Source organism: Protopterus annectens, chromosome 1.part2, assembly GCF_019279795.1.
Source record: "Protopterus annectens isolate FY-2018-M chromosome 1.part2, PAN1.0, whole genome shotgun sequence".
Taxonomy (NCBI): Eukaryota; Metazoa; Chordata; order Ceratodontiformes; family Protopteridae; genus Protopterus; species Protopterus annectens.
In genome coordinates this window covers 704457540-704483763 of record NC_056727.1, presented here as the reverse complement: position 1 = coordinate 704483763, position 26224 = coordinate 704457540, and the positions used below count along the sequence as shown (strand labels likewise).

Here is a 26224-nt window from a genome sequence, read left to right as displayed (position 1 = left end):
TTTGGCAGTAAAAAGAATCTTGAATAAGTTCCAAATCCTCTCTGGTCTGAGGGACCTCCTGAATTACTCTTTTTTCTAGCAGCCTTTGTACCTGAATAGCTGCTTGTTTCTGACTGGATGGAACATCAGCATTTTTTGAACTGGAAAAGTGGAAAAGAGAAGGGTATAATGTATCCTCTGGAAATAATCATCTGCACCCATGTATGTAATGTTATTACTAGCCAGGCTCTCTGGTGCAGGAAGAGTCAACCCCTGCTGGCTCCAGAGTACGATAATTGGGCCTCCTTCTCCTTTCAGGAGCACTGAAATGGTCTTCCAAAGAAAGTATCTGTGGACCTTTGGTTTTGTGGGCCTCCTCTGCCGCAACGGCATTGTCTACCATTTGATTTTCCACCTCTGCCTCTAGGAGAACTACCTCCATGTGCATCTTGAAAAGGATCTTGAGATTTTTTGAATCACATCTTTCCACTACTTCTCTGATTTCTGGAAAAAGATCTCTGAGGAGTGGAAAAACACATGCCCACAGCAGACAGCATCTTTCCATCTTTCTTACACCTGGATAAGGTATCTTTTACTGTTGGGCCAAACAAAGAAGAACTGTCAAAGGGAGCATTGATGAACGATGACTTGAAAGAATCCACAAAATCAAATAAGTGCATCTAGGCATGTCACCTGATAGAAATGCCTGAACAGGCTGCTCATTTTTTTGTCTACATGAAAGATGAGGCTCATTGACGAGTTTTAGGTGGAGTGTAGGGTGGCCAACTGAGAAGAAATTGATGCTTGTACTTCTTCAGATACAGATCCTGACAGGGTATCTGAAAATTCCTTTATCAAATTCTTTGCAATCTCATAAAATGTGCTAGATAGTTTAAAGACCTTAGGGCAAAGGTCAATAAACCACAAACACACTGCCCAAACCTATCCATCATCCAAGACTCCTTGTTAGGCAGATGGATTGAAGAACTGTCCTCAGCTAGTTCTTTTTTGGTGGCTGCTGCCATGACCATGTCATCTACCTGTACAACTTTAGTCCAAAATTGTTTAGCATCTGGGTTTGTAATAATTTTATCTGGTCTCATGGGAATCAGTTTGATGGTGTCAAGCGCTTTCCATGCCCGCCAAGAGATCAATTCCATAAGCTAGTTAGCAGGCAGTGTGACCCAGGCGGTAAGTGGATGAGTATCAAAAGCCGCCAGGTACACAGACTCCTTGGACAAAGAATTGCTGGGCTTCCAGTCACCTTTCTGCTTCAGGATTTCTAAGAAGTATGCAAGGGAGACATCATCTGGAGGTGACCTTGGGGACCCTTCATCCTCATCAAAATCAGTGTATTCAGTGACAGATTCCTCACAGTGGAGTCCAGGTACTTTGTGTCTTGCACATCCTCTTCTTAGGGATCTACTCAGTGGGATGTTCTGTGGAAGTATCAGAAGAGGTGGGACACCCTGCTGGGAAGCCTGGGGTTTTGGAACTCGCTGTCCCTGTCCCTGTGGAAGACCAGTATGACAAGCCGTCGGCAGGGATGTCAGAAGTGAAGGTTGCAGATCCAAGGGGGTAGGTACTGTCTGAGTTCCTGATACAGACATGGCTCTCCCCAAAGCCTCAAAAGTTGACTGCCCCCAAGAGGAATAGGACTCTGGATCCAAGAGGGCATGCCTCTTAACTGTAGTATCTCCCTGCCGAGAAGACAATCCTCTTGAGGCTGAAGCCAGGGCCAAGATGATCTGAGATGAAGCCCTGAGGAGTACTGATGGCTTTGAAAGTCTTGGAGTCAAGGTCAACACCTCACAGCCAACAAAGCTGCTACAGCTCTGAGAGGTCTCCAGCTCCAACTGAGCGGAAGAACTCAGAGCAAACATCTGATCTGAGGAGAGGGAAGTTCTTGGATCCAAAGCAGATTCTACTGGAGAGTTCAGATCCAATGACTCTGAAGCTTCAAGGGAAGCCAGAGGAGGAGGTAGTGGCAGGGTAGCAGATACACAGAACTCCTGACCCAAAGGGGTAGGAGCTGAAGGAACTCCTGATATACCCTGTGCCCAGAGTATCTTCTTCACTAGTCTTTCCACGTCTTCTTCAGTGAGGCTCCTAGAAGAGTGAATGGACATTGCAGAGAGTGACTTCGGTCTCTCCAAAATTGGCGAAGGGGCTCTAAATGGGAATGGATCAACTGAAGGGGAATATTATGCCCTCAGAAGGTATTGTGGAGCTGGAAATAATGTTTCTATTGGATCCAAGATCACTGAGTCCAAGGAGTCCCTTTTCTTAAGGCGTGTAAGATCTGAGGAAACAGACAGATCTGAAGGTCTATTTTTTTGGCTTTCAGATCAGACAAAGGAGTCAGATCCAATACTTTAGATGTTTTAGCAGTCGGATCCAATGGAGAGATCAGAACAGAAGCAGGCCCTTTTCTTCCTTTATCTGACACTGTTGAGGAAGAAGATGATGCAGGGCTAGGTCGTCCAGATTTGCCCTTTTTTGATTTTTCTACAACAGAAGCTCCAGAAATTGTCTCATCAAAGGAGAATGGCAATAAACCTTTAAGATTTATTTCTGTTCAACCAAGGCCCTGTGGTTCAATGAGTTACAAACAGCACAAGCCTCCTGAAGATGCAGAGGGCTGCGACAATAAACACGGAGCATATGAGAATCACTAACTGGTATTTTGTTCCTGCATTTGGGACATTCTTTGAAGCCAGATGGCTTATCTTTATATTTCTCATTTCAGCCATTGCTAGTAAAAAAGGGGGAGAAGTCATAAAGACAGAGAAGAACTACAACTAGATTTTTTTTTGAAGGGAAAGTAAGAAAAGAAGTTACCAACAATGGTAAAAAGGACTACACACAAGGTGTAAAAAGAAGAATACTTACAATAGTATCACTAAATACCTTCACATGAAGAAACAGAAGGGTGAAATGTCAGTAAAATGGGAAATTCAAATCAGAAATTAGATAGTCTTTAGGTATGGATTAGATAAACGAACAAAAGGAGGAGAAGCTGTGTTAGAACTTTTTGAAAAGAATATATAGAAAATAACACTTAACTGCCCGAGAGCTACTGGTGAACCACATCTTTGCAAAAGAGAAAAAAAAAGATCTGGGGTAATTTGGAAAGGGTGCGTTATGGGTAATGCAGGAGCTCAAGCGATTTTTGGGTGCCACAAGCTACTGCAAAGGCTGAGTCGGATCCGTGGATTGGATCCAAACCCACAGGTTGAGGACGGAATGAAAATTGACAACATCAGATCCACAGTTTACACTTCCTTAACCTCTCCATTACTAATCCTCTTTTCTGCTTTACCTGTTTATTTATTGTATTGTAAAATTTTCCATAACTGGATGCCTTTGTCTGTATTTCTCTTCAAATATCTTTGGTACTGCTTTTTTATATTGATTACTTTTGCTTTCAACTTTACATAAATATTGCACCATATTAAATCTATTTTTATTTCTCATGTCCATATTTCTTCTTCAGACGACTCTTGCTCCTTACTTGGGGGACTTGTTGTCCCATCATGTTGTGATATAACCTGTGTTAGACATTCTACACTAAATCCTTCACTTTGCAGGTATTCCATAACTTCAGCTTTTATTTATTTAATTTCTGCATTACTAATCAGTTCTCCATTCCGTTTGTGATCTTATTTTTGGTACTGTGAAATGTTCCATATCTGGATGCTTTTTCCTGTTTTTCCTCTTTGAATATCTTTGAGGGTGCTCTTTTGTACTGATTAATTTGGCTTTCTCCTTTGTGTAAATATTGCACCATATCAGATCTCTCTTTCTTTCCCATGTCCATATTTCTTTTTTATACCTTTCAAAAATCTCTAAATTTTGTTCTTTATATTTTCACACTTCCTCTGTCACTTCTTTTTCCAAATGGCCAAAGGTTTCTTGGTCTATATAATATTTTTCATAAATCTGTTGTATTAATGAGCACAAATTTGTATTTGCAGCTTTTGACAGTTTTCCTGTGCAAGTATTTTTCTTTCCTCTAAGTTTTCTCAATCTTTTTGTGTATATCTTCTCTCTGGAATTTCTGGGCTTCTTGCATAATAGTAACAATATATACTTTCTTATTCTCAATAGTCCACTCCATCATATTTATGGCTCTTTGCTGGCCTATCAGTTTTTGTGATTTTTGTGGACTACTACTTACTTCTACAGCAGTGGGAACATCTCCTAGGGTGGGGTAAAAAATGATTTCAAAGAGTACATAAAGCACACCTCTCAACCTGGAAACATCAAAAATCTGGACAAAGGCCCATGAAAAATAGGTATGCTGATTAACATAAAATATGCATGCATTATTATGTAACACCTGCCCACTCCAATGGAAATGTGGGATACCAGCTTTCAAACACAAACTGAAGAACAGACAACCAAAATATGGCCCCAGGACCCCCCCCCCCCCACACACACACACACTAATCCCTTCAGCAGTAGGTCTCCGTCATAACTCTCAACTGTCCAGATTTGTCACAGAATGTCCAGATTTTTGCCTTGGATTTTTGGTCTGTTCCTTATAAAACTTGTGGTTTTCTGACAAATCACTGAGGACTGAAGTCATTAAATAATGACAGACATTTGAGTTTCAGACTTTATATCCTTCAGAAAATGCATGTCAGCACAAAACATGTTATTCTAGTAAATTCCTAAGTTCATAAGAGCAATTATTAAAATCTGTCCCTATTTCTGGGCCTTTGCCCCCCCCCCCGATAATTTTAGGCTTTCTCCAGATTTCTTGTGCTAAGAAGTTGAGATGTATGGCTCGTTTGGCTCCCATGATCAGTTTCTTTCTTTTTTTCCCATTTGAGAAAATGTTTTAGTAACAGTATACACATCTTGTCTCCCATAAACAACACAACAGTTATTAAAATAAAGAACACTGAACCGTGCCTCACAGTTAAGAATGCAGATCCCAGTATTGCTTAAATCACTATACCACTGGTATAACACATTCATGAAGTATTTTTTCCTTTGTAATAAATTAAATGTGTTGAAGAACTCAGAAACGGTGTATGTCCATGTAGCCAGAAAAAACACCAATAAAAACTGAAAGGCTGACGTAGTTGCTTGTATGTTACTTAGTTTAAAGAGAAAAAGGGTATCGCAGTAAATGAATTACCATTGCCATAGCATCTTCCTGGGAATATAAAATGCAGTTTTAGTGTTTTTGTAAGCAGTTAAAAGTCAGCACTGCCAGGTGCACACATCATCAAAGATCATTAGCCAGTTCACCAATATTTTGATTAGACACTTGTGCCTTTCTTTTTTGAACCCAAAGCACAAGACTCAGTCAAATCATATTCTAAAACATCAATCGAAATCATATGGATGCATACCAGGCCAGCAACAACAAAATATATACAGCCAGTCATTTACATGATACATTAGCTTAGTAGTACTTACTAAGAAGTCTCCATGCCCTCAGTCCTAAACATATAACAAATTATAATGGTTACAATTTGGAGCGTAAAGTTGACAAACTCTGCTGCAAGCGTACTCAACTGAAAAGTACCTAGTGTTATATGCACCCCTTCCCTCTGCCTGAGCTGTAGCAAAAAATAAGCAGTCTATCAGATTTCGGCTAGACCTCTGCTAGCACTTTCTCACAAACATACACAGACAGCACTAGACCCCTAATAAGCTACTAATACCTTAACAAGAAATACTTTTTACTGTGACTTGGAAAGCAAGCCATCCCATAGTCAACCTGAAATTTTAAGCACCCTATGTAATCTTACTGCAAGTAATTAATTGTGCACACAGTGTTCAAGAAAAAAAAATGTTACATTTATAAAAGAAAAGATAGGGTACTTGTTTCAGTGACTCAAGGTAACACAGCCAATATCATAAGTGCGTATAAGACATCCTTTCGGTCTTGACATTTTGAACTCTTAGATGACCATATAATCCTGTGACTAGCTAACCTCATAGTATATGAATCACACATATATATATATATATGTGTATATATACATACATATATATATATATATATATATATCTATATATATATATATATATATATATATATATATATATATATATATATATATATATATATGCATGTCTATACACACACACACACACACACATATATATATATATATATATATATATATAGATATACAGATAGATATAAACACACTTAAATATCTGTGTGTATACAAACATATCTATATTAAACACACGTAAAATATGTTTATTGTGCTGTAATTGACTATGTAATGACTGTAGGCACTCTGTCTGTTTTTTGGCTCGAATCATGGCTGAAAATGAGAAGTTATGTACCTACCATAACGTTCCATGCTCGTTGTCTTCTCTCGCCTTCTTTCTTGCTGGATGGGTTAGGAGCCAAACCTCGGCTCCGACTCGGCCTATACTAAAGCTCGAGAGCTAATTTTACTGGCTCGAGGCAACCCTATATCCCATGATGCTAGGTGGTAACTATCCAGATCTCGTTTGGTAGCTGAGAAACAATAGCCAATTCAGTCTCCCCTCTGAGGTGGAGGAGGAGAAAGGAGAACTCCCCAAATATCACTACCTGAAGCTGTAGCTACCCCAGGACCAACTGTCTAGGTTTGGAATAGTGCAAGATAAGGTCCCTTAGAAGAAGGGGAAACCTCTTGGCCTGTCCAGGCTAGGGGGATGGTGGACGGGACGCAAGAAAGAAGGCGAGAGAAGACAACTAACATGGAACATTATGGTAGGTATATAACTTCTCAATGTTAAGTTGTCAATCTCGCCTTCATTCTTGCTGGATGGGACCGCGTCCCTAGCACCTTCATCCTGGGTGGCTCATTGGAACAGACTCTTGAGAACGGTGGAACCAAAATTTGCCCTGTTTCTGGAGGCCATGTCCAATTTGTAATGTGTAACAAAGGTATGAGGAGAGGCCCATGTGGCTGCCGCACAGATACTGTCTATTGGCACTCTAGCTTGAAAGGCTGTTGATGTAGCTAACGCTCTGGTTGAATGGGCTCTTGGCCTAGTAGTCAATTCTTTACCTCTGAGTTGATAAATATAGGTAATTACAGAAGACAGCCATCTAGACAGGGTTACCTTGGATACCGGAAGGCCCTTTCTACTTTCTGCATAAGATAAAAAGAGTTGATCAGATTTCCTGATTTGTTTAGTTCTGTCCAGATAGTAGCGGAGTTGATGATGAACGTCCAGGCAATGTAGTTTTTGCTCCGCCCTGTTTGAATAATTAGGGAAGAAAACTGGAAGATCAATAGATTGATTTAAATTTGCCTGAGCAGCCACCTTGGGTAAAAAAGACGGGTTAGTTCTTAGAGAAACTCTGTCTTTGTGGAACACTAAATAAGGAGGACGAATGCAAAGGGCATGAAGTTCAGATACTCTCCTAGCAGATGTAATGGCAACTAGGAAGTGTGTCTTCCAGGAAAGTAACTTCAATGAACAGGAAGCCGCAGGTTCAAAGGGAGGGAGAATCAAGGATTCTAAAACTAAGTTTTAAATCCCACTGTGGTTGGGGGTCTTTGATCGGAGGCTTGAGTAAAAAGATACCTCTGAGGAATGCTTTGCAAAGCTTATGGGACATGATACTGGAGTCCAACAAGCCTATGTGAAAACTTGGCTGCTAACTGAACTTTCACTGTGGAGGAAAAAGATCCTGAATGAAAAATTTCAGCTAGGAAATCCAAGAACGAGTGTATTGGAGCAGTGAAGTGATCTATATTCCTAGCCTTTGCCCAGAAGGAAAAACGCTGCCATTTACTAGCACAGATCCTTCTGGTGGAAGACTTAAGGGAAGCTACAATAATATCCCGGACAGAATTTGAAATCATTGGAAGCCTGGCTAGGGACGGAAGTGGAGCAACCAAGCTGTGAGGTTGAGAGATTGGAGGGATTGGTGCAGCTGCCTTGACTGATGGGCCAATAGATCTGGCACTGGATCCAGATGCCAAGGCTGCTCCAAAAGATAATGATGCAGGAAAGGGAACCACATCTGTAGTGGCCAATAAGGGACAATGAGGATCATCTTGGCTCTCAAGGCGGTAGCTTTCTGAATTATCTGTGTGATTAATGGAAAGGGGGGAAAAGCGTATAGAAGTCAGAGGCCAATCGTGGACTAGAGCGTCTCTGTGGGGATGGCCTGGAAGGGGGAAGAGAGTGAAGAAGTCGAAGCACTTGCTGTTTTGTGGTGTTGCAAAAAGATCGCAGCAAGGAAACCCCCCACTTCCGAAAAATTTTGTCCGTCACCGATTGCTTGAGAGACCACTCATGGGAAATGAGAATAGCTCTGCTCAGCCTGTCTGCTATGACGTTGGACTTCCCGGGGATGTGCGTTGCTATCAGAAACCGCTGAGAAGAGATCGCCCATTGCCAGAGTCTGAGTGCTTCTCGACACAGGGGATAGGACTTGGTTCTGCCTTGCTTGTTGATATACCATACTACGGACATATTGTCCGTTTGAATTGCAATAGTCCCCAGGGGAAGAGAGTCTTGGAGGGCTTGCAACGTCAAAAGCACTGCTCTCATCTCCAGGACGTTTATGTGCAAGTGGCATTCGAAAGGTTGCCATGTGCCATGGACTGTCCTGCCCTGAAAATGCCCCCCCCCACACCCAATCAGGGAGGCGTCCGATGTGACTATGGCGATTGGGGGTGAGGAGTAAATGGTCTGCCTTGATAGACTTGAGGGGAGACCATCCACCAAGACAGATGTTTTCTGCAAAATACAGTTATTAAGATCTTGTGTGTCATAGGGAGCTGTTGGAAGGACCACTGGGAGAAAAGCATCCACTGAAGAAGCCGCATGTAAAAGCGTGATGGCTGCCGCCATGAGACCTAATACTTTCAGAACATATCTGGCCTGAATTTTGTTGCTCTGAAGGAGAACGTGAACATGATTTTGAATATCTAAGATCCTCTGCTCTGTTAACTTTGCTGAGAGCTGAACGGTGTCCAAGGTGGCGCCTATGAAGGTAACAGACTGACAAGGCGACAAGGCAGACTTTTTGAAATTTAGAGAGATACCTAGCTCTTTGCAAATGTGAATGGTGTAATCTCTGGCCAGAAGAAGTTGACGCCAGTCGTCTAGATATGGAAACACCTGGAATCCTTGACGTCTCAGGTGAGCCGTAACCGCTGCCATACATTTGGTGAACACTCGGGGGGCTGTAGTGAGACAAAAAGGCAGGGCTCTGAACTGGTAGTGACTGGCCCCCAGCCGGAAGCGGAGAAACCTTCTGGAGCACCTGTGTATTTTGATGTGATAGTACGCATCCTGAAAGTCCACTGAGCACATCCAATTGTCCTTGCCCAGAAGGGGTAGAATGGACTGTAGCGTGACCATCCAGAACCTCGTTCTTTTTACAAACTTGTTTAGTTTGCTGAGATCCAATATTGGCCTCCAGTCCCCTGTTTTTTTTTGGTACCAAAAAGAACTTTGAGTAGACTCCGGATCCTAGTTGGTCCGCTGGGACTGGCTGGATGGCTCTCTTTTTTAGCAGCTTTGATATTTCTAGTGCTGCTTGTTCCCTTAGACTGGGTGGAATGTCTGGAAGAGACCCCATTTGAATCTCTGGGGTTTGGATAAAGGTTATTTTGTAACCCTTGGATATAATCGACTGCACCCATTTGTCTTGAGTGAGGGAGAGCCAGGCTTGTGGGTACAGCGATAATCTTCCCCCGACTGCCTCCGAAGGTGGACAGTCGGGCAGCACCTCAGGGATGCTGGAAGGGTTTGTCAGAGAGGGTTTCTCTGCTACCCTGATTCTGCGGACCCCCTCTGCCTCTTGGACGCCGTCTGTTGTTGTTGTTCCCCCCCATGTCTCTAGGGGGGAACTGACCTCTTGCGTCAGGCGTGACTCCTTGTTATTTGCGGAACCACATTTTTTCACCCTTTTGACCCTTAGGATATGGTCTAGATGGGGTTGAAAAATGGACTCCTACGGCAGAAAGAGTCTTGCCATCTTGTTCGCATCTGGTCAAAGTATCTTTCACTTGAGGTCCAAACAACGCTGAACCATCAAAGGGGGAATTAGTGAAGGACGCCTTGAAGGGGTCTGCGAAGTTGCAAAGCCGCATCCAGGCGTGATGCCTTAAAGCCACACCCGTGCCTGCGGCCCTACTTGCTCCATCGGCTGCATAGGAAATAAGCTGCATGGAGGAGTTGACAATGGAATTCAGGGTTCCTAGCTGTGAGTTAATTTTGTCCTGAGACCCAGCAGCTGAAGGATCCTGTAGAAACTCACCCAGTTCTTTGAGAATGTCTCTTTGAAGACGGGTGAAGTGGCATAAGTAATTCAGCGACCGCATGGCAAAGGTCGCTGATGAGAACATCTGCTTGCCATACCTATCCATTGTCCTAGATTCCTTGTTAGGCGGCTGGATAGGCACTGAAGGATCAGCCAGTTCCTTCTTGGTGGCTGCCGCCACCACCATGGCATCAACTGGGACACCTTTAGATACAAATTGCTTATCCGAAGGGGTTGTTATAAATTTGGAAGGCCTCCGTGGGGTGGGTTCCATTGAATCAGGGCCATCCACGCCTTCCGTGCCACCACTTCCATAAGGGGATCGAAGGGCGGAGACACCCAGGAGGTGGAGGGTCGAGAACCAAAAGCCTCCAGGTAAACCGACTCGTCCTCGGAAGGATTGAGGGAAGACCAGTTCCCCCTCTGTTTAAGGATTTCAAGGATGTCAGAGAAGGAGACATCCTCAGAGGGGGACCTTGGGATCCTTCCAACTCATCCAAGTCGGTATCAGATGTGACGGACTCAGGGGAGTCCACATGCTTCCTCTCACATGTCCTCTCACGCGGGGTTCACCTGACAGATCAGGAGAAACCTCGGAAGAGGAGGATATTCCCAATGGGGAAACCTGAGGCATTGGATCTCTATGGCCGGGGGCGAGAGAGTGGGAAGAGACCTCAGCAGGCACTACAGTGGGAGGAGCTGATGGAGCCGACCATAGAGCAGGCACTGGGGCCAGTACGCTCCTCATGACCTCGAAGGCGCCCCTATCAGGCAGGCCAGAGGGCTCCCGCTCCGAAGAACTAGGAACCCCAGCCGGCACCAACAGGGACGGCTCCGAAGCCAATGTCGGGGCCGAACTCACCAGCGCCGACGCTCCGAGAGGGAGAATGGGGTCGAACAAGGGTCCGATGCCACTCGCCCCTTCGGAGTCGGCGAGAGAGTCCAAGCGCCTGGATCCCTCCAAGGATGGCACCATGGACGAGATCGGAGCAGACGACGGAGCCGAAGGGGGGTATCGGCTCCGACGTCACAATGGTCACGGCTCCGAGGAGCTCCGGCTCCGAGCACTGGGGCGGAGTCGAAGGAGGAAAAGTAGGTTGTATGGACGTAGCCGCTGTCTGATGAGACAGGCTGTGAACCATTTGGGCCAGTGCCTGAGACTTTAACAGTCTGCCAACCACACTCTCAAGGTCATGGTCGGAAAGCCTGGAAGACCGAGAGGAATGGCTCCGATGGCTCCGCTCCGAGAGTAAAGGTGACCTCGGAGCCGAATGGATAGATTCCAGAGATGGAGATCTGGACCTCTTGCGTGTGGGGGGCATCGAAATTGATGGAGCCGATGGAGCCGCAGACACGTTGGCTCCAGCCGGAGCCGACTGCGAAGGTTGAGTCTTAGAGGCATCGGCTCCAGCCGGAGCCGATGCAGGAAGCTGCGATACAGAGATGTCGGCTCCAGCCGTAGCCGATCGTGTCACAGAAGGTGAGTCACCATCCGAAGGCTTAGAGCACGGAGTCGACGGTTTGGGTGGCTTCGAAGGCTTCCCCGGCACGGACTTAGCCGGGGAACCTTCGGGCTTTAATAAGCCTCTCAGAATCAACTTATTCCTGCGCCCCTGCAGGACTCTTGGGCTGAATGCATGGCACACAGAGCAAGAGTCCTGCAGGTGCAGGGGTCCCAGGCAATAAACACAAGAAGTGTGACCGTCTGTCAGCGACATCTTCTGACAGCACGAGTCGCACTTCTTGAAGCCTGAGATCTTTGACTCTTTCGACATATTGCTGTCGAAAAGAACAAAGTTCTAAAGTTAGAAACACACACACACACACACACTAAGAATCCCTGTGAGGGAACTTAAGAAAAACGGAAGGGCCTAAGGCCTAACCTAGGGTGGGGAGTATAACTGGGATAAGGGATAAAGATAGGAACTAAAAACTTGAAATAACAGAGAAACTAGCCTATTTAGAAAAAAATAATGGGAAAACTAAGTAGAAAAACTAGAACTTTTCTTAATTTTAATCACTAACCTGTGAGCCGGTAAAAAGAGCACCTCGCTAGCGAAAGCGGCAAACGAGATCTGGGTAGTTACCGCCTAGCATCATGGGATATAGGGTTGCCTCGAGCTGGTAAAATTAGCTCTCGAGCTTTAGTATAGGCCGAGTCGGAGCCGAGGTTCGGCTCCGAACCCATCCAGCAAGAATGAAGGCGAGATTGACAACTTAACATGGGTAATTAACCAGTCCATGTACATTAAAACATAATTAATAATCTACCTGCTTAACCACTTGCGAGGGTGAGTCCATGGATAAGACAGAGAAACTCATACTTTAGATTGTGGAAGGAAATCGAAGAACTTGACAATAAAAAAAGAGGGGGGGGGAGACGAAGAACACGCAGATCCAGCGCACAGAAGGCAAGACCCTTACCTGGTAATATTTATTTAAACTTTTTTTATTTTCAGAATCAGAACTTGGGTGATCTGAAGGGGATAAAATACCTGAACATCTCTGATTTACCACGTCTTGTTTCACTAGCTAAAGAAGTGAAATAAGACATGTGAGTGCGAGAAAATAGACAATTAGGCTCTTGCGGGCTACTGAAATGATGGTATTGTGCGGAATTAAGGTAACCTGTTAAACAATGGCAGTGAGTGGTAACTTACCGAGACAGGTTTGTAGTATAAACTTCCTGCGAATAAACATTACTTGTCTACAAAGTTACCTGCGCATTCGCCGTTATTCTGGGTCATAGAATAAAGCCAGAATACGAACACTACAACTCATCGTTACTGGAACAGTCATGTATTCGTTTGTGGTGGAAGGGAGAATAACGAATAATAATTCACATGATTGGCATAGAAATAACTCAGCCTTACTTGCAACAATTAAGAAATTATCTCGAGTACATTATTATTATTATTATTATTTATCTGTTTATGTGAGACATTGTGAGATAAGTGTGCAGGAGGCGTGTACATTTATTTATTTTATTTATTTAACATTTGTTAACCGGGAAAGTCTGACTTGGAATGAGCCAATTTTCAGCGGAGGCCCGGGGAGAAAACTTAAAGAGAACTTAAGTTATGCACACTCAGCTCCACTCGCTGCTTCTATTCCCTCCAAAACAGTCCTAATCTCATAGTCTGGGAACTTTAGTTAACTTTACTTTATTAACTAAATATTGAAAAAAACAGCTTACAGCTCCTCCTGTCTACTTGCATGCTATGGGTTGCCTGTTGCTAACGTTCATGGTTCAATCAAGTTACATAAAAAAAAAAATGTAAACCTTACAGACAAACAGTCCGAGCCCTATTCCGACTGGCTGGCAGTCTTTCTTATGAGGCTGACGTCATTGCACGCACTCTGTATGCGATGACATCAGTGACAACTTAAAAAAATAAATTTTGGGGAAAAAAAAAACGGGAATTAAAGGGGCCACTCATGAATTCATGGCACCCCATTATTTTGCCCTCAAAACCAGTAAATACCGAGGAATTTGGTATGGTTGAGAGGTATGACACAAAGAGTAGTGAGCACACACCTTGAGCATCGAAGCTTCTGACAAAAATGTTGAAATGGAAAAGGGAATATAAACCCAACAACAGACCCACCAGTAAGAGTCCTTGATGTCAGATTTACTATTGGAGTTATAAAGATACTGTGCAAAAACATTCCATCCAAAGTACTTATCCCTCCCAACCAATTAGCCAGAAGCTTTCACTTGGAAGAAAAAAAGTAATTAATTTCAAGGCCATTATAAACCTAACTCTAACAAAATACTTCTTTGGCAATTACACAATTTTCTTGACACACCAATAAACACAGCATCTCTGTACATACCTGGCTGAGAATATTCTAGGACAGATGCCAATGTGCTGCGTACAAGGTTTGTCCATCGTTGCTGGGTTTTCTCAGTCTTAGCCACAGGTGACAGCAAAATTGTTTTGATGCTCTGCAGTGCTGCACTGACTGGTGTTGCAACTTGATTATCCACAGATTTTACTGCAGTCTCTTTTAGCACGCCAGTGATAAGATAAAGCATTGTGGGTAATACTGTCATGCATCCTGTAATGAAATCAAATAAAAATGGGTATATAAACACAGCAAAAACACAAACCTTAGATATATTTTTGAGCCTGAAGAAGGAAAAAAACAGTCATAACCAAACATTCAGATACATCATGACAGAAGAAAGCATACCACTGCTTTATTAACCTCAACACTAGTCTGGTGATCAATTTGTGTATTTGCATCACATCTGGGCAAGGCCCCAGATGGCTAGGCATGAGAAGGATAAGTCAGACTTTCTTACAACAGCTCAGATACATGTTCACATAATTATATATAAATACACAGTGTGGGGCATATTTATAGTATGGTAATTTACACCGTCTCCTTTTCAGTCTTAAAACAGTTTAAACAAAGGCTGCTCGCACCACGTCTTTTATCCATTTTCCTGAAGTTAAAGGATGGTTGAGCTTCTTCCTGCCACAAATTTTTGTAGCAAATGTTACAACTTAATAAAAACTCACACTGCCATTCCAAGTTCTTAAGAACAGAAAACATTTATCTAGTAGCAAGATGGGTAACTGCCCATACATAAAGTGTGGCGGGTGCCTTGCTTTCGTCTTTTTGAAAATGTTTCGCACTCCTGAGCTATTAAGCTCTTACCTTGCACTTCTGACTCATTTGTTCCCCCAGTGGCAGGCTGTAACCACATTGTAAGCAGAGGCAAGACACATGCTAAGGTGAGTAAGCATCCTCAGGATGCTCACTTTTTTTGTATTATTTTAACCTTCCCACACTTTCATCTCAAACATGATGTGCAATGACATTGATCTGAGAGGTAAATGTGCTTTGCCACATCAACATACACGCACATACATTTCCTACCTTTCCTGTAACTAGTGTAGTCCAGATACAGATTTGCTGTATCCAGGACTGTGTGTAAGCTTCTGAGCCCCCCCAAGCCTTTCTGCATTGGAGGGAAACCTTCTAGCTTATCAGTGGGAGTGGTAAGCACTAGGTAACCTGTCTACCACATAAGGAGTGGTTCTGGCCCAGAAATTGTAGTTATTGTCCGTTTGGGCAATCTTTTCCATCTCTCTCAACTTTCTGATTTGAAAGCCTACATTTGCACTTGTTTCTGTCCTGTAACTCATCTAGTGCAGATACAGATTCTTAATTTAGCACTTAAATTTGCTTATTCGTGCTCAGCACTTATTCAGAATTTGTAAGCACTAAATAAGCTACTAATTACTGTAGCACTCAACCGTCCTCATTACCTAGAGAAAAACAGTTTTTGTACTTACATTTCTCACTTGCTTAGAGAAAAACAGCTCTTGTACTCACTTTCCTCACTTATGTAGAGGAAAACAGTTTTTTATTCAGGCATGTCCAAGGGTCAGCTCCCAATGTTCTCTCCTGTCTATCTGATGAATCTGGGCATCTTGAGGTCATGTAGAAATTGTCTCATGTACACAGACAACCTTCTCCTCCTATCACCCAACACTACAACCTGTGAGAGATGCACTTATCTAGCCAAACTGGAGGTAAACCTCTCTCCAACCAAGACTGAACTTGACAGTCAAGAGGCGAAGGTAAACATTTGCACCATACCACACTAATCACAAAGTCTCACTAAATCTACACCACCAAAATCCACACATAGTAACACAAAAACATTTGTGGAGGCTCTCAATAATAATCTAAGCAACAGAGACCTCCAAAGCAGAAACGCAAGCAACCTCCATCCCCCAACACAACCCAAATGACACATAGCCCACAGACTCAGTATGCCACTCAACCACAGCCAATAAGGCAAAACAACGTACCCAACACACTAGTCATGGGCGACTCTATAGTCAGGCACACTGATGTCCCACTCACCAGGCTAAACAAGGAGAAGGTTACTGTCAGCTGCCTGTCGGGTGCCAGGATCCACCACATAACCCACTCACTCAGGTCACTCCACAAGTACAAATATGACTCTGTCATTGTCCATGTTGGTGTGAATGACCTGAGACGTACCTCCCTGGACTACATGAAAAGAGACATGGAAGAGCTCTCCGATTTTGTAGCCCAGGCAGGTATGACCCTAGCCCTTAGTAGCATTCTGCCATCGCCCAGAATGATACCGCAATACAAGGACAAAATGATTGACTTTAACAATTGGCTAAGCTTCTGGTGTCATTCTAAGGGGATCCAGTATCTGTCTGCTTGGGATGACATGGTCAGCAGACCACGATGCTTTGCCAGAGATGGCCTGCACCTGTCGCCCCTGGGATTCCGGATACTGGCTAAAGCTCTTGCTGCCCCTATAGTGCCTTTTTTAGGCAAGGTTCAAATGACAAATTCACCACCGTAACAGGAACAGGCAAGAAAAAACTAAGGGTAATGCTATTCAATGCTAGAAGTCTAAATCTCAAAATGCACTCACTCGAGGCACTCCTTAAAATGGAGAAACATCGATATCTGTGCAGTGACTGAGACCTGGTTCAAGGCTCCAGAGAGCACCCCTGCACTACCATGTTATAACTCATACCACACTTTTCAGCAATGTAACCTGGACTGAAACACCAAATGCAGTGGTGTGTCCATATTCATTAAGGATATCCACACCTCCTGGCTAGTTGCTCAGCATAATGCATCCGAGGTTATCCAAGTGCAACTAACTCTGGGCAAAACTGCAATCCAAATTGTAGCTTGCTACAGATCCCTCACCATGCCCCAGGATTCCCACTCCTCTTTTCCTGATGTACTGGAAAATATTAGGGTTCAACCAAACACCCTAATAATGGGCAACTTCAACTACCCCACCATTAACTTGGAAAACTACTCGTGTACCAACTCCTTAGCTCAACGCTTTCTGGAATTCATAAACTCCAATGCCCTGGATTAACTTATCCACACCCCCACCAGGGACAACAATATCCTAGACCTAGTCATTATCAACATGAGTGACCGGTGTTCCACACCAAAAGTCAACTCCTTGTTGGTCCGATCCGACCATAAGCTAATCACCCTTGATATCCACATCCTGCCCCCACCCCCCATTAAGGAAACCACAGTAAAAAATTTCTCCAAAGCCAACTTCATGCTTCTTAAGACAGAAGTGGTGAACTTCATGACATCCATGCAGATGGACAATACAGTTACAACTGCTGAATCCTACACAAATGCACTCTATAAGCACTTACACGAGTGCATGGATCATGTTATCCCAAACAGAACCAAGACACTATCCTCCAAAAAAAGGAAGCCAATCTGGTGGTCCCCTGCCAAAAACAAACTGTACAACAGAAGGAAGAAACTGTTGCAAAACAGAGTTAAATCCCATGAGTGGAGGAGCTCCCTGGTCAGCCTCAGTAAGAAGCTGAGATCCCTTATAAGATCCTCCAAAGCTAGCTACGAAAACAAAATCATCACTAATTCTAAGGACAACCACAAAGCATTCTATAGCTATGTCAAGAATCCTGATGGCATCACCCAGATCTGCTCTGAGTTACAGCACAATGGCACGAAAATTACAGAACCAACTGATATTGCCAACATCCTGGCAGATAGGTTCAGTGCTAAATTTTACCCCCCTCCCCACTCACCCCCTAAAGGGCCCATATCTATACAGGAAGAATGCAGAGTCCCTGTAATCACAACTACGCAGGTAAAAGCTGCACTCTCAAAAGCCAAAAACACAGCATCCATGGGACCGGACAACATCCCAGGCTGCATTCTACATGAACTTTAGAACGAACTGGCCCCCCATCTAAGCACCATCTTCAATAATAGCCTTGCATCAGACTTTGTGCCCACTGAATGGCGCACAGCAACAGTTATCCCACTCCACAAAGGGGGAGCCACCACTGATGCCGGGAACTATTGCTCTATTAGCCTGACGAGCCTGGTCTACAAGGCCATGGAATGTATCATCATGGAACTCAAACAAATACACTGGTAACCTCCAAACTCTGGATCCCACCCAGTTCGGGTTTGTGAAAGGCAGATCATGCCTCCTGAACCTGATCGACTTCTTTGAGGCAGTCACCAAAGCCGTAGATGAGGGTAAGGTGTTTCACACAGCCTATCTTGACCTTGCCAAGGCTTTCGACACCATTCCCCATTCTGGAATTATAGCTTAACTCACTACACTAGGTATAAATCCCTACATCACAAGATGGGTTGCCAACTGGCTTACTAACAGAACCCACACTGTAAAAGTTGCAGACTCCAAATCTTACCTCAAACCAGTGACAAGTGGAGTACCACAAGGTTCAGTCCTCTGACTTTCCTGTTTGGTATCTACTTCTCTGAAGTACAGGCTAACACAGAAGGCCTCTGACTAATGAAGTTCGCAGATGACTGCAAACTAGGAGCCATAGTCAAGTCCCCAAATGATGTGGACATCCTACAGAAGGGCCTCACTGAGACAGATACCTGGTGTCAGAGCCATAGCCTCAAGCTCAATGCCAAGAAGTGCAGCGTCATCCCCTTTGGTAAAAACTCTGTACCCATGAACTACCACATAGGCAGCAATCTACTTAACACCGAATGTGTGATAAGAGACCTTGGGACCCAGGTGGACAGTAGTCTCTCCTTTGATAGTCACATCGTCACAGTAGTCAGGAAGTCCTTCTATGTGGCACACCTCATCATAAAAGGATTCTCATCCAGGAAAAAAGAGGTCATTGTTCCCCTCTACTCGACACTCATTAGACCCATTATGGAGTACACCGCCCCTTTTGGAATGTACCTCACAAGACATCTGCAGCAGCTGGAAAGGTCACAGAAGTACCTCACAAAGAGGATTACTGGCCTCAAACAAATGCCCTACATTGACCATCTCAAAAAACTCCAGCTTTACTCCGTAGCATATCGCCTACTCCAAGGTGATCTCTGCCTAACATATAAAGCTATGTCAAAACCCAGAGCTGTTGGACATGCTACACCTAAAGAAACCCCAACCCCTCCGAGCTGCACGCTCTAGGGACCTAAACCTTGTCACCACAATAAACAGGACATGCTGGAGGGATAGATTCCTGTCCCAGAGACTTCCCATACTCTGGAACAGGCAACCCATCTATGTCAAGCAAAGTTCTTCATTAGCACTCTTCAAGAAAAATCTTGATGAGTGGATGGGAAATAGGAAATACACCCTGGGGATCACTTCTGTGTCTCTGCTCGACAGTGGCACAGGAAAATAACTTTCTTGGGTGGCGTAAGCCAGGGAACCTTGTTAGCTAGGCTTACGTAGGCCCTTGGGCTGATAGCCTAGTACCTACCTATGAACACTTCCCGCGCTGCAAATTTACACTCTCCTTTAAGTATATTTCTAGATTTACACCTGAACACTTTTCCTGTTTCAAAAGAGATTCAGCAGGATGGAACAACCTCTCCCTTCAGGATTACTCGTTCCTTTCAGGTCATCATTTCTTTGTCAGAACAACACCATTATTAACCCATTTATGGGAGGGTTATTGTCATTCAGAATTTAGTCTCCCTAAGCAACTGACTGGTTGAATTTATTCCTATCAACACTCCCTGCAATAGTAAAATTATTTTTTTTGTAATAACTGCTGCAATATAAGAAACACAACACTAATACAAGCAATTTTTCTGCTGTTTTAAATATTCAATAGTGTTTCCTGCTAAAACTAGGGTAGCTAGTAGCTACAACATAGTCCAGATACAGGCTTGCTGCTTCTGGAACTATTTGTAGTGGTCTGTTTGTTCTTGGCATGTTTTCCAGGCCATCTTGGATTGGAAGGGGCTTATCTGCACTTTTGTGAGAGAACTGTGCTGACTGGGACTTGACTGGTAAAGGGAGGCCTGTCTAGGGCTTGGAATACTCATCCTCATTGGTTCTTTTGAATCATTATAAAGTTTTTAGTTTCTAGTATTTAGGCCCCACATCTAGGCAGGTTTCTGCTTGTTTGTAACCAAGCTGAACTGAGGTGAGCTGCCAGCCACAACTCTGAGCTGAGATACCAGATGACTAGAGGCTTCTGAGCTTCCAAAAAACACAGGTAGGCTGTTGTTTTGCTTATTTATACTATTTACTGCACTTTTTTATTGCATGCTGTCTACTTTTACACTGTATTTATTTACTGTGTACTAAACTGCACTGTTGTACTGCAATTGTCTGCTTTACTGTGCCTGTTAAAGTTTTACTGCTGTTTTCACTGTTAACAAAGCTTTTTTGTTAGTTTCACTAAGTATTTACTGGCATTTTTCACTGTTTAAAGTTATCTGTTCTGCTTGCAATGGTTTTTCCACCAAGCAGTGTTTAAATAACTGATCTGTTAACTGTTTAAAACATTCTTGAGAGCCTCCTTGCTGTTTTTCTGCTTTTGTAAATGTCTTTTTAGTACCTCACTGCTATTTTTTTGCTGTTTTAAACATTCTCTAGTGTTTCCTATTGAAACTAGGGTAGCTAGTAACTGCACCATAGTCCAAATACAGGCTTGCTGCTTCTGGAACTGTTTGTATTAGTTTGCTTGTTCTGAGTATGTTTTCCAAGCCACCATGGATTCGAAGGGGCCTATCTGCACTTTTGTGAGAGAATTGTGCTAACTGGGGCCTGTCTGGTACAGGGAGGCCAGTCTACTGCTTGGAATAAGCATCATCATTGGTACTTTTGAACCTTTTTAAAGTTTAATTAAAGTTTTTAGCTTCTGGTATTGAAGCCCTGCATTTGAGCAGCTTGTTTGTGCACTGAGCAGCACCATGCACTGCGGCACAGTTGTGCGCCAAAACCAGACAGTTAAATTTAACAAATTTTCCCTACAACCCAGGCAGAAAGTATCGTTGTGTAAATTCTTACCATAACTTTAGATGTCCTTCTCTTCTATATGCTGCTGTATTCATAACACGAAGGAGTTTGCCTCTGGTGACTCTCGTCTGTCCAGCCATTTTATAAAAGATAGATGCTAATACGACGTCCCACATTTCTCTCTCGCTCTCTCTCTCTCTGTGTGGACGTCGACCATAAACAGATGTCGTGTACAAAACAGACGTCAGCACGTACCCTCCTCAGAACTGAATGCCGCCGGAATCAGCGACTATAGAGTGGGTACTCAGGAGTCAGGCAAGTGCAAGGGGGAAGGAAGGGTGGGATAATATACAGCAGCATATAGAAGAGAAAGACATCTAAAGTTATGGTAAGAATTTACACAACAATACTACATCCTTCTATTCATATACTGCTGTATTCATAACACAAGGGAGAGTGCAAAAGCTCCTGCATTAAGGATGGGGTGGAGGACAGAAGCACTTTCCACGAACCAATGAAGGATGGCTTTGGCAAATCCTGCTCTGGCCCTACACACAATGTCCAACTTGTAGTGTTTGGTAAAGGTATGGACGGAGGACAATGTAGCTGCTTCTAAAATGGTAGCTGTATCCAGACCATTCAAAAAGGCTCCAGAGGAAGACATTGCCCTAGTGGAATGTGGTTTTAGTGGGAAGGAGAGCCTCCTGCCATGGGCAGAGTAGCAGAAGGTGATGGATTTGGATATCTAAGAGGATATGGTTTGCTTGGAAACAGGGTGACCCAGGGCTCTTGGGTGGTAAGATACAAAAAGCCTGTCTGATTTTCAGAAGGGATTGGTCTTGGCCAGATAGTATCTAAGTTGTCTGTGAACATCTAGGGTATGTAGTATCCTTTCAGCCAGGTTTTGGGGTGAAGGGAAGAAAGCGGATAGATTGATGGCCTGGTTCAGGGACAGCTCACTGACTACTGTGGCCATAAAGGTAGGGTTGGTGTGTAAAGACACCCTGCCCTTGTGGAAAACAGTAAAAGGGTGGAAGGCCACAAGAGCTTGTAATTCTGAGACCCTTCTGGCTGAAGTAATGGCCACCTAGAGTAGGGTTTTCCATGTACAAGGTTGGAGAACAGTCTTTGGCTGGCTCGAAGAGTGGCAGAGTCAATTTCTCCAGTACAAAGCTAAATCCCAAGGAGGTGGGATGAGCTTCCTTGGGGGGAGGGGGGTCTGAGGTGTAGGACCCCTTTTAGGAAAAGTTTAACTTTCAGCCTAGAAGCCAAAGGAGGGGTGAGAGGCATGCATGCTGAGATGCAGATAAGTGGGTCTTGATGGAGGAATAGGATAATCCAGACCATCATTTCACACAGGTAAGGGGGTTCTACTACCAGTGGTTGTAAGTTGTGTTTCTGACACCAGGCAGAAAATCTCTTCCACTTTGAAAGGTATGATTTTCTGGCCTCCTGCAAAACCTGAAGCACGTCCTCTGTGTAAAGGTGTCTGAAGGGAATTAGTGCCCTATCACCCACAGTGTAAGGCTTAGAGTGGATAGATGTGGGTGTATGAGTGTTCCCATCTCCTGTGTGAGCACGTCCATCCGTTGGAGTAACTTGTGGTGAATGCCCTTGGCTAGATGCAGTAGTAGGGGGAACCAATGCTGCCTTGGCCAACAGGAGTCACCAACAAGATTTGAGGTTGTTCTTTCTGAATTTTCAGTAGAACTTTTTGTATGTGAGGAAGGGGGGTAGGATGCATAAGTGTACATCTCCTTCCAAGGGAATAAGGGAGCATCCACCCTCCATGCTTCAGGGTGTGGTACCCTGGAGCAGAAGGTTGGAAGCTGTCTGTTTATCAGGGAGGCAAACAGATCCACATCTGGAATACCCCATTGATGGACCAGGTCCAGAAACACATCTTTGTTTAGCATCCATTCGTGAGATAGAGTCATGGTCCTGCTTAGAGTATCTGCCATCACATTGTCTGCTGAGGGAATATTGACAGCTAGGATGTTGACTTGTCTGTTCAGGGCGATTTCCCATGCCTGCAGGGCTAGTCTGCACAGGAGGTAGGACCTCGTTCCCCCTGTTTGTTGATGTACCACAGCACCGAGGTATTGTCTGTGAACCACCTCAGAGTGATCCTTGAAAATTTGAAGGGCTAATATCAGGGCTTTCATTTCCTTGATATTGATTTGTTCTTTTTGTTGAGTGAGGGTCCATGAGTTTCTCACTCTCCATTCTCCTAAAGTTGCTCCCCAACCTGTGTCTGAGGCGTCTGTGAAGAGGTCCTGTTTGGGGGGCATAGGTTGCAGGGACAAGCCTGGGATGGTGTTTATCTGAGATAGCCACCAATTTAGTTCCCTGGAAAGGCATGGGAGCATTGGAATCTTCCACTCCAGGGGACGCATATGTTTCCAGACTGTTCTCAAGTGTCAAGGGAACTTCCTCATGTGAAGTTTTGCCAGGGGAAGCATGTGGATGGTGGAGGCCATGAATCCCAGGACCCTGAGGAACTCCCTGGCTGATATGGCTTTTAGCGGGATTAATTCCTTGAAGTAAGTAGTGAGGGACAATATTTTTTCTGGGAGAAGACAGGCCAGCATTTTTTTCTGTTAGGATCCTGCACCCCAGGAGCACATGATATTGAGAAGGAATCACGGATGATTTTTTGAGGTTTATTGTGGATTCTTCTCAAGAGGAAAATGGTGAAGTCTAGATGTTGTAGAACCAGAGGAACTGACGGGGCCTGGATCAGGATATCATCTAGATAGGGGAAGAGCTGGAGTCTTTGTCCTGGCAAAGGCCAAGACTGGTGCCAGGCATTTTGTAAATACCCTTGGGGGTGTAGAGAGACCAAATGGCAAAGCACAGAACTCAAGAGTTTGCAGAACCCATTGAGAAGTGGAGGAATTTCCTGAACAAGGGATAGATTGGAATGTGTCACTGGGCGCCTTTTATATCCAAGGATACTAAGAAGGCCTGGGATAGGATCAGTAGGAGGAGGGTATGAAGAGTGAGCATGCGAAAAGAGGGAACTTTAAGGAAGGATTGGTCTCCATGGGCCTTCTTTCCTGGGAGCTAGGAACATTCTGGAGTAAAATCCCTTTCCTCTTGCATGTGCAGGGACTTCTCAAATGGTTCCTTGATCTAGGAGTTCCTGAAGAACTGAGGGGAAGAGAGACAGTTGTTCTCGAAGGGGTTATGGAATGCCTTTGTTAGTAGGTTTGGTCTCTCAGTTCATAAAATATCCCTGTTTTAATACAGACAGGACCCAGGAGTCCTAGGTAACCTGATTCTAAGCAGTTAGGGAGAGGGAGAGATGCATGGAAAGTGGGATGTTTGGTTCCAATGGCCAGTAGTCACAGACTACCAGGTTTACTCTGAAAGGGCTGTTTGATGGCAGGAGTAGAGGGAGCAGGTCTGGCTGTGGCCTGTCTCCTGGAGTCCCTTCTTGCTTTTGGCTGGCAACTGTCTGGCAGGCCTTCTAACAAAGGAGGTTTTTGAAGGGTAATTCCATTGGAAGCGTAGGATCGGAGAGACAAAAATGTGTCTCAGGTCCTGTAGCTCCTTGCCCTTTGTTTTTAGGACCGTAAACAGGTCAGCAGCCGCTGAGACAAATAAATCTTTATTGTCTAGGGGTGCATCCGAGAGTTTAAACATAATGTCATCAGGGAGAGGCTGCAACCTAAGCCAGGAGTATGTCCTCATGACAGACCCTGAAGCAGCAGCCCTACAGGAGGCCTCTACTGCATCATAACTGCACTTAAAGGAGTGTCTGGTCACCTGGGTGCAGGAATTCACCAGGGTAGATATTTTAGCCTTGGCTGGGGAGTCAGGGAGGTCTCCTAGTTGTTTTGTCACATCAGCTAGTAGAGCCAGTGAATATTTGGCCATGTGGATTTGGTAGTTAGTTGCTAGGGTAGTAGAAGTGCAGACCTTTTTCCTAGTCGCTCCATTAACCTGGTCTCCATGTCCAAGGGCAGGAGGGAGGTGGAAAGGAGTAGCTTACCAGTTTTGTCTATAGCCACAGCAATGACTGAAGGATCTGCAGAGAGTGGTTTGAACAAGAATTTAGCATCCTTGGGGACCTTATAAAACTTGTCTGGGCATTTGGGTGCAGGAGGTTGTAATTTAGGGTTTTGGAGACAGCTAGGAATGCATCCAAGAAGGCAGGGTGCACTAAAGAAAAAGCTGGCGTGTTGGGAGACTCCATTTGCAGCTCATAATATCTCTTCTGGATCTTTGTAACCTGACTGCTGTCCCATTTAAGGAATTCTTTCATTTGAGCAATGGTTTCCCCGAAGGTGACATCTTCTCCTGGGGAATCTGTGCCATTAGACTCATCCTCTGGGGAAGCAGTTTGTGAGGTATAAGTGAAAGATTCATCCCCTGATGAATCCTCTTCCTTCGGATGAAACCTCAGGAGCAGGTTTACCTTTGGGGGAAAATGCAGTAGGGGCCTGAACCAAAGTAGGGGTCTGGAGTAGGGCTAAGAAAGTGTTTAAAAGGCCTTGGGTGAAGTCCTGCCAGTCAGGAAGTTAATCGGAGATGGCGGGCATCCGCAAAGGAGCAAGATGTTTAGTTTTTTGCTTCTTCTTTTTATGGGACTCTGACATTGAGGTATCAGACATCCGGTGAAGAGAGGGAGGGCCAGATGCCGGATGGCACTCAACAATATCAGAACTAATATCCTCACGAACCACAATTTGCAAGACTCTATGTGGACCCTCAGATATGATGATCCTAGGTTCCCCCTTGGTGACCAAATCTGACGCTTGCAATTCCCTCTTGGACGTGCCCTTTGCTTCTTTAACGGCTTCCACCTGGGTAACCACCAAAGGGAGATCCGAGGATTCTGGCTCAGACTCTGGTCCTTCATCGGCCTCAATATGTATGGCTGGAAGGGAGGGTACAGCAGTTGGTTTAGGCCTAGACTTTTTGGCCTTTTTGACTGGCGGCTCATTCAAGGGGTCTGGCGTCAGATCCATTGCTTTGGCCAAACACTTGAGACACTGGTTTTCTAAATAAAATTTTAAGACAGCTTAGTGACTCCTGAGGGTTTTGGAAACAAAAGCCTGACAAATACTACAAGCAGTGTTCCTGGCCTAAGCAAAATGGGCAGAGCTCATGCGTACCTTTATGTGGAATTTGTCATCCACCCCTACACTTGCCCTTTCTACCTGACATGAAAAACCCCACAGCAGTAGCAAAAGATAATCAAAAACCCCTATGGGCTACTG

The 26224-nt window shown here is 44.3% G+C and overlaps 1 protein-coding gene across 3 annotated transcripts in view; it reads right to left on the bottom strand.

The window, feature by feature from the left end:
• The window catches only part of HEATR5B (HEAT repeat containing 5B), a 2176461-nt gene that overhangs the window by 226392 nt on the left and 1923845 nt on the right, over positions 1-26224 (bottom strand). For all 3 annotated transcript variants that reach the window (XM_044058540.1, XM_044058533.1, XM_044058548.1), the window contains exon 33: positions 14069-14293. In XM_044058540.1, coding sequence (XP_043914475.1) covers positions 14069-14293 — 225 coding nt within the window. The remainder of the gene's footprint in view (positions 1-14068; positions 14294-26224) is intronic.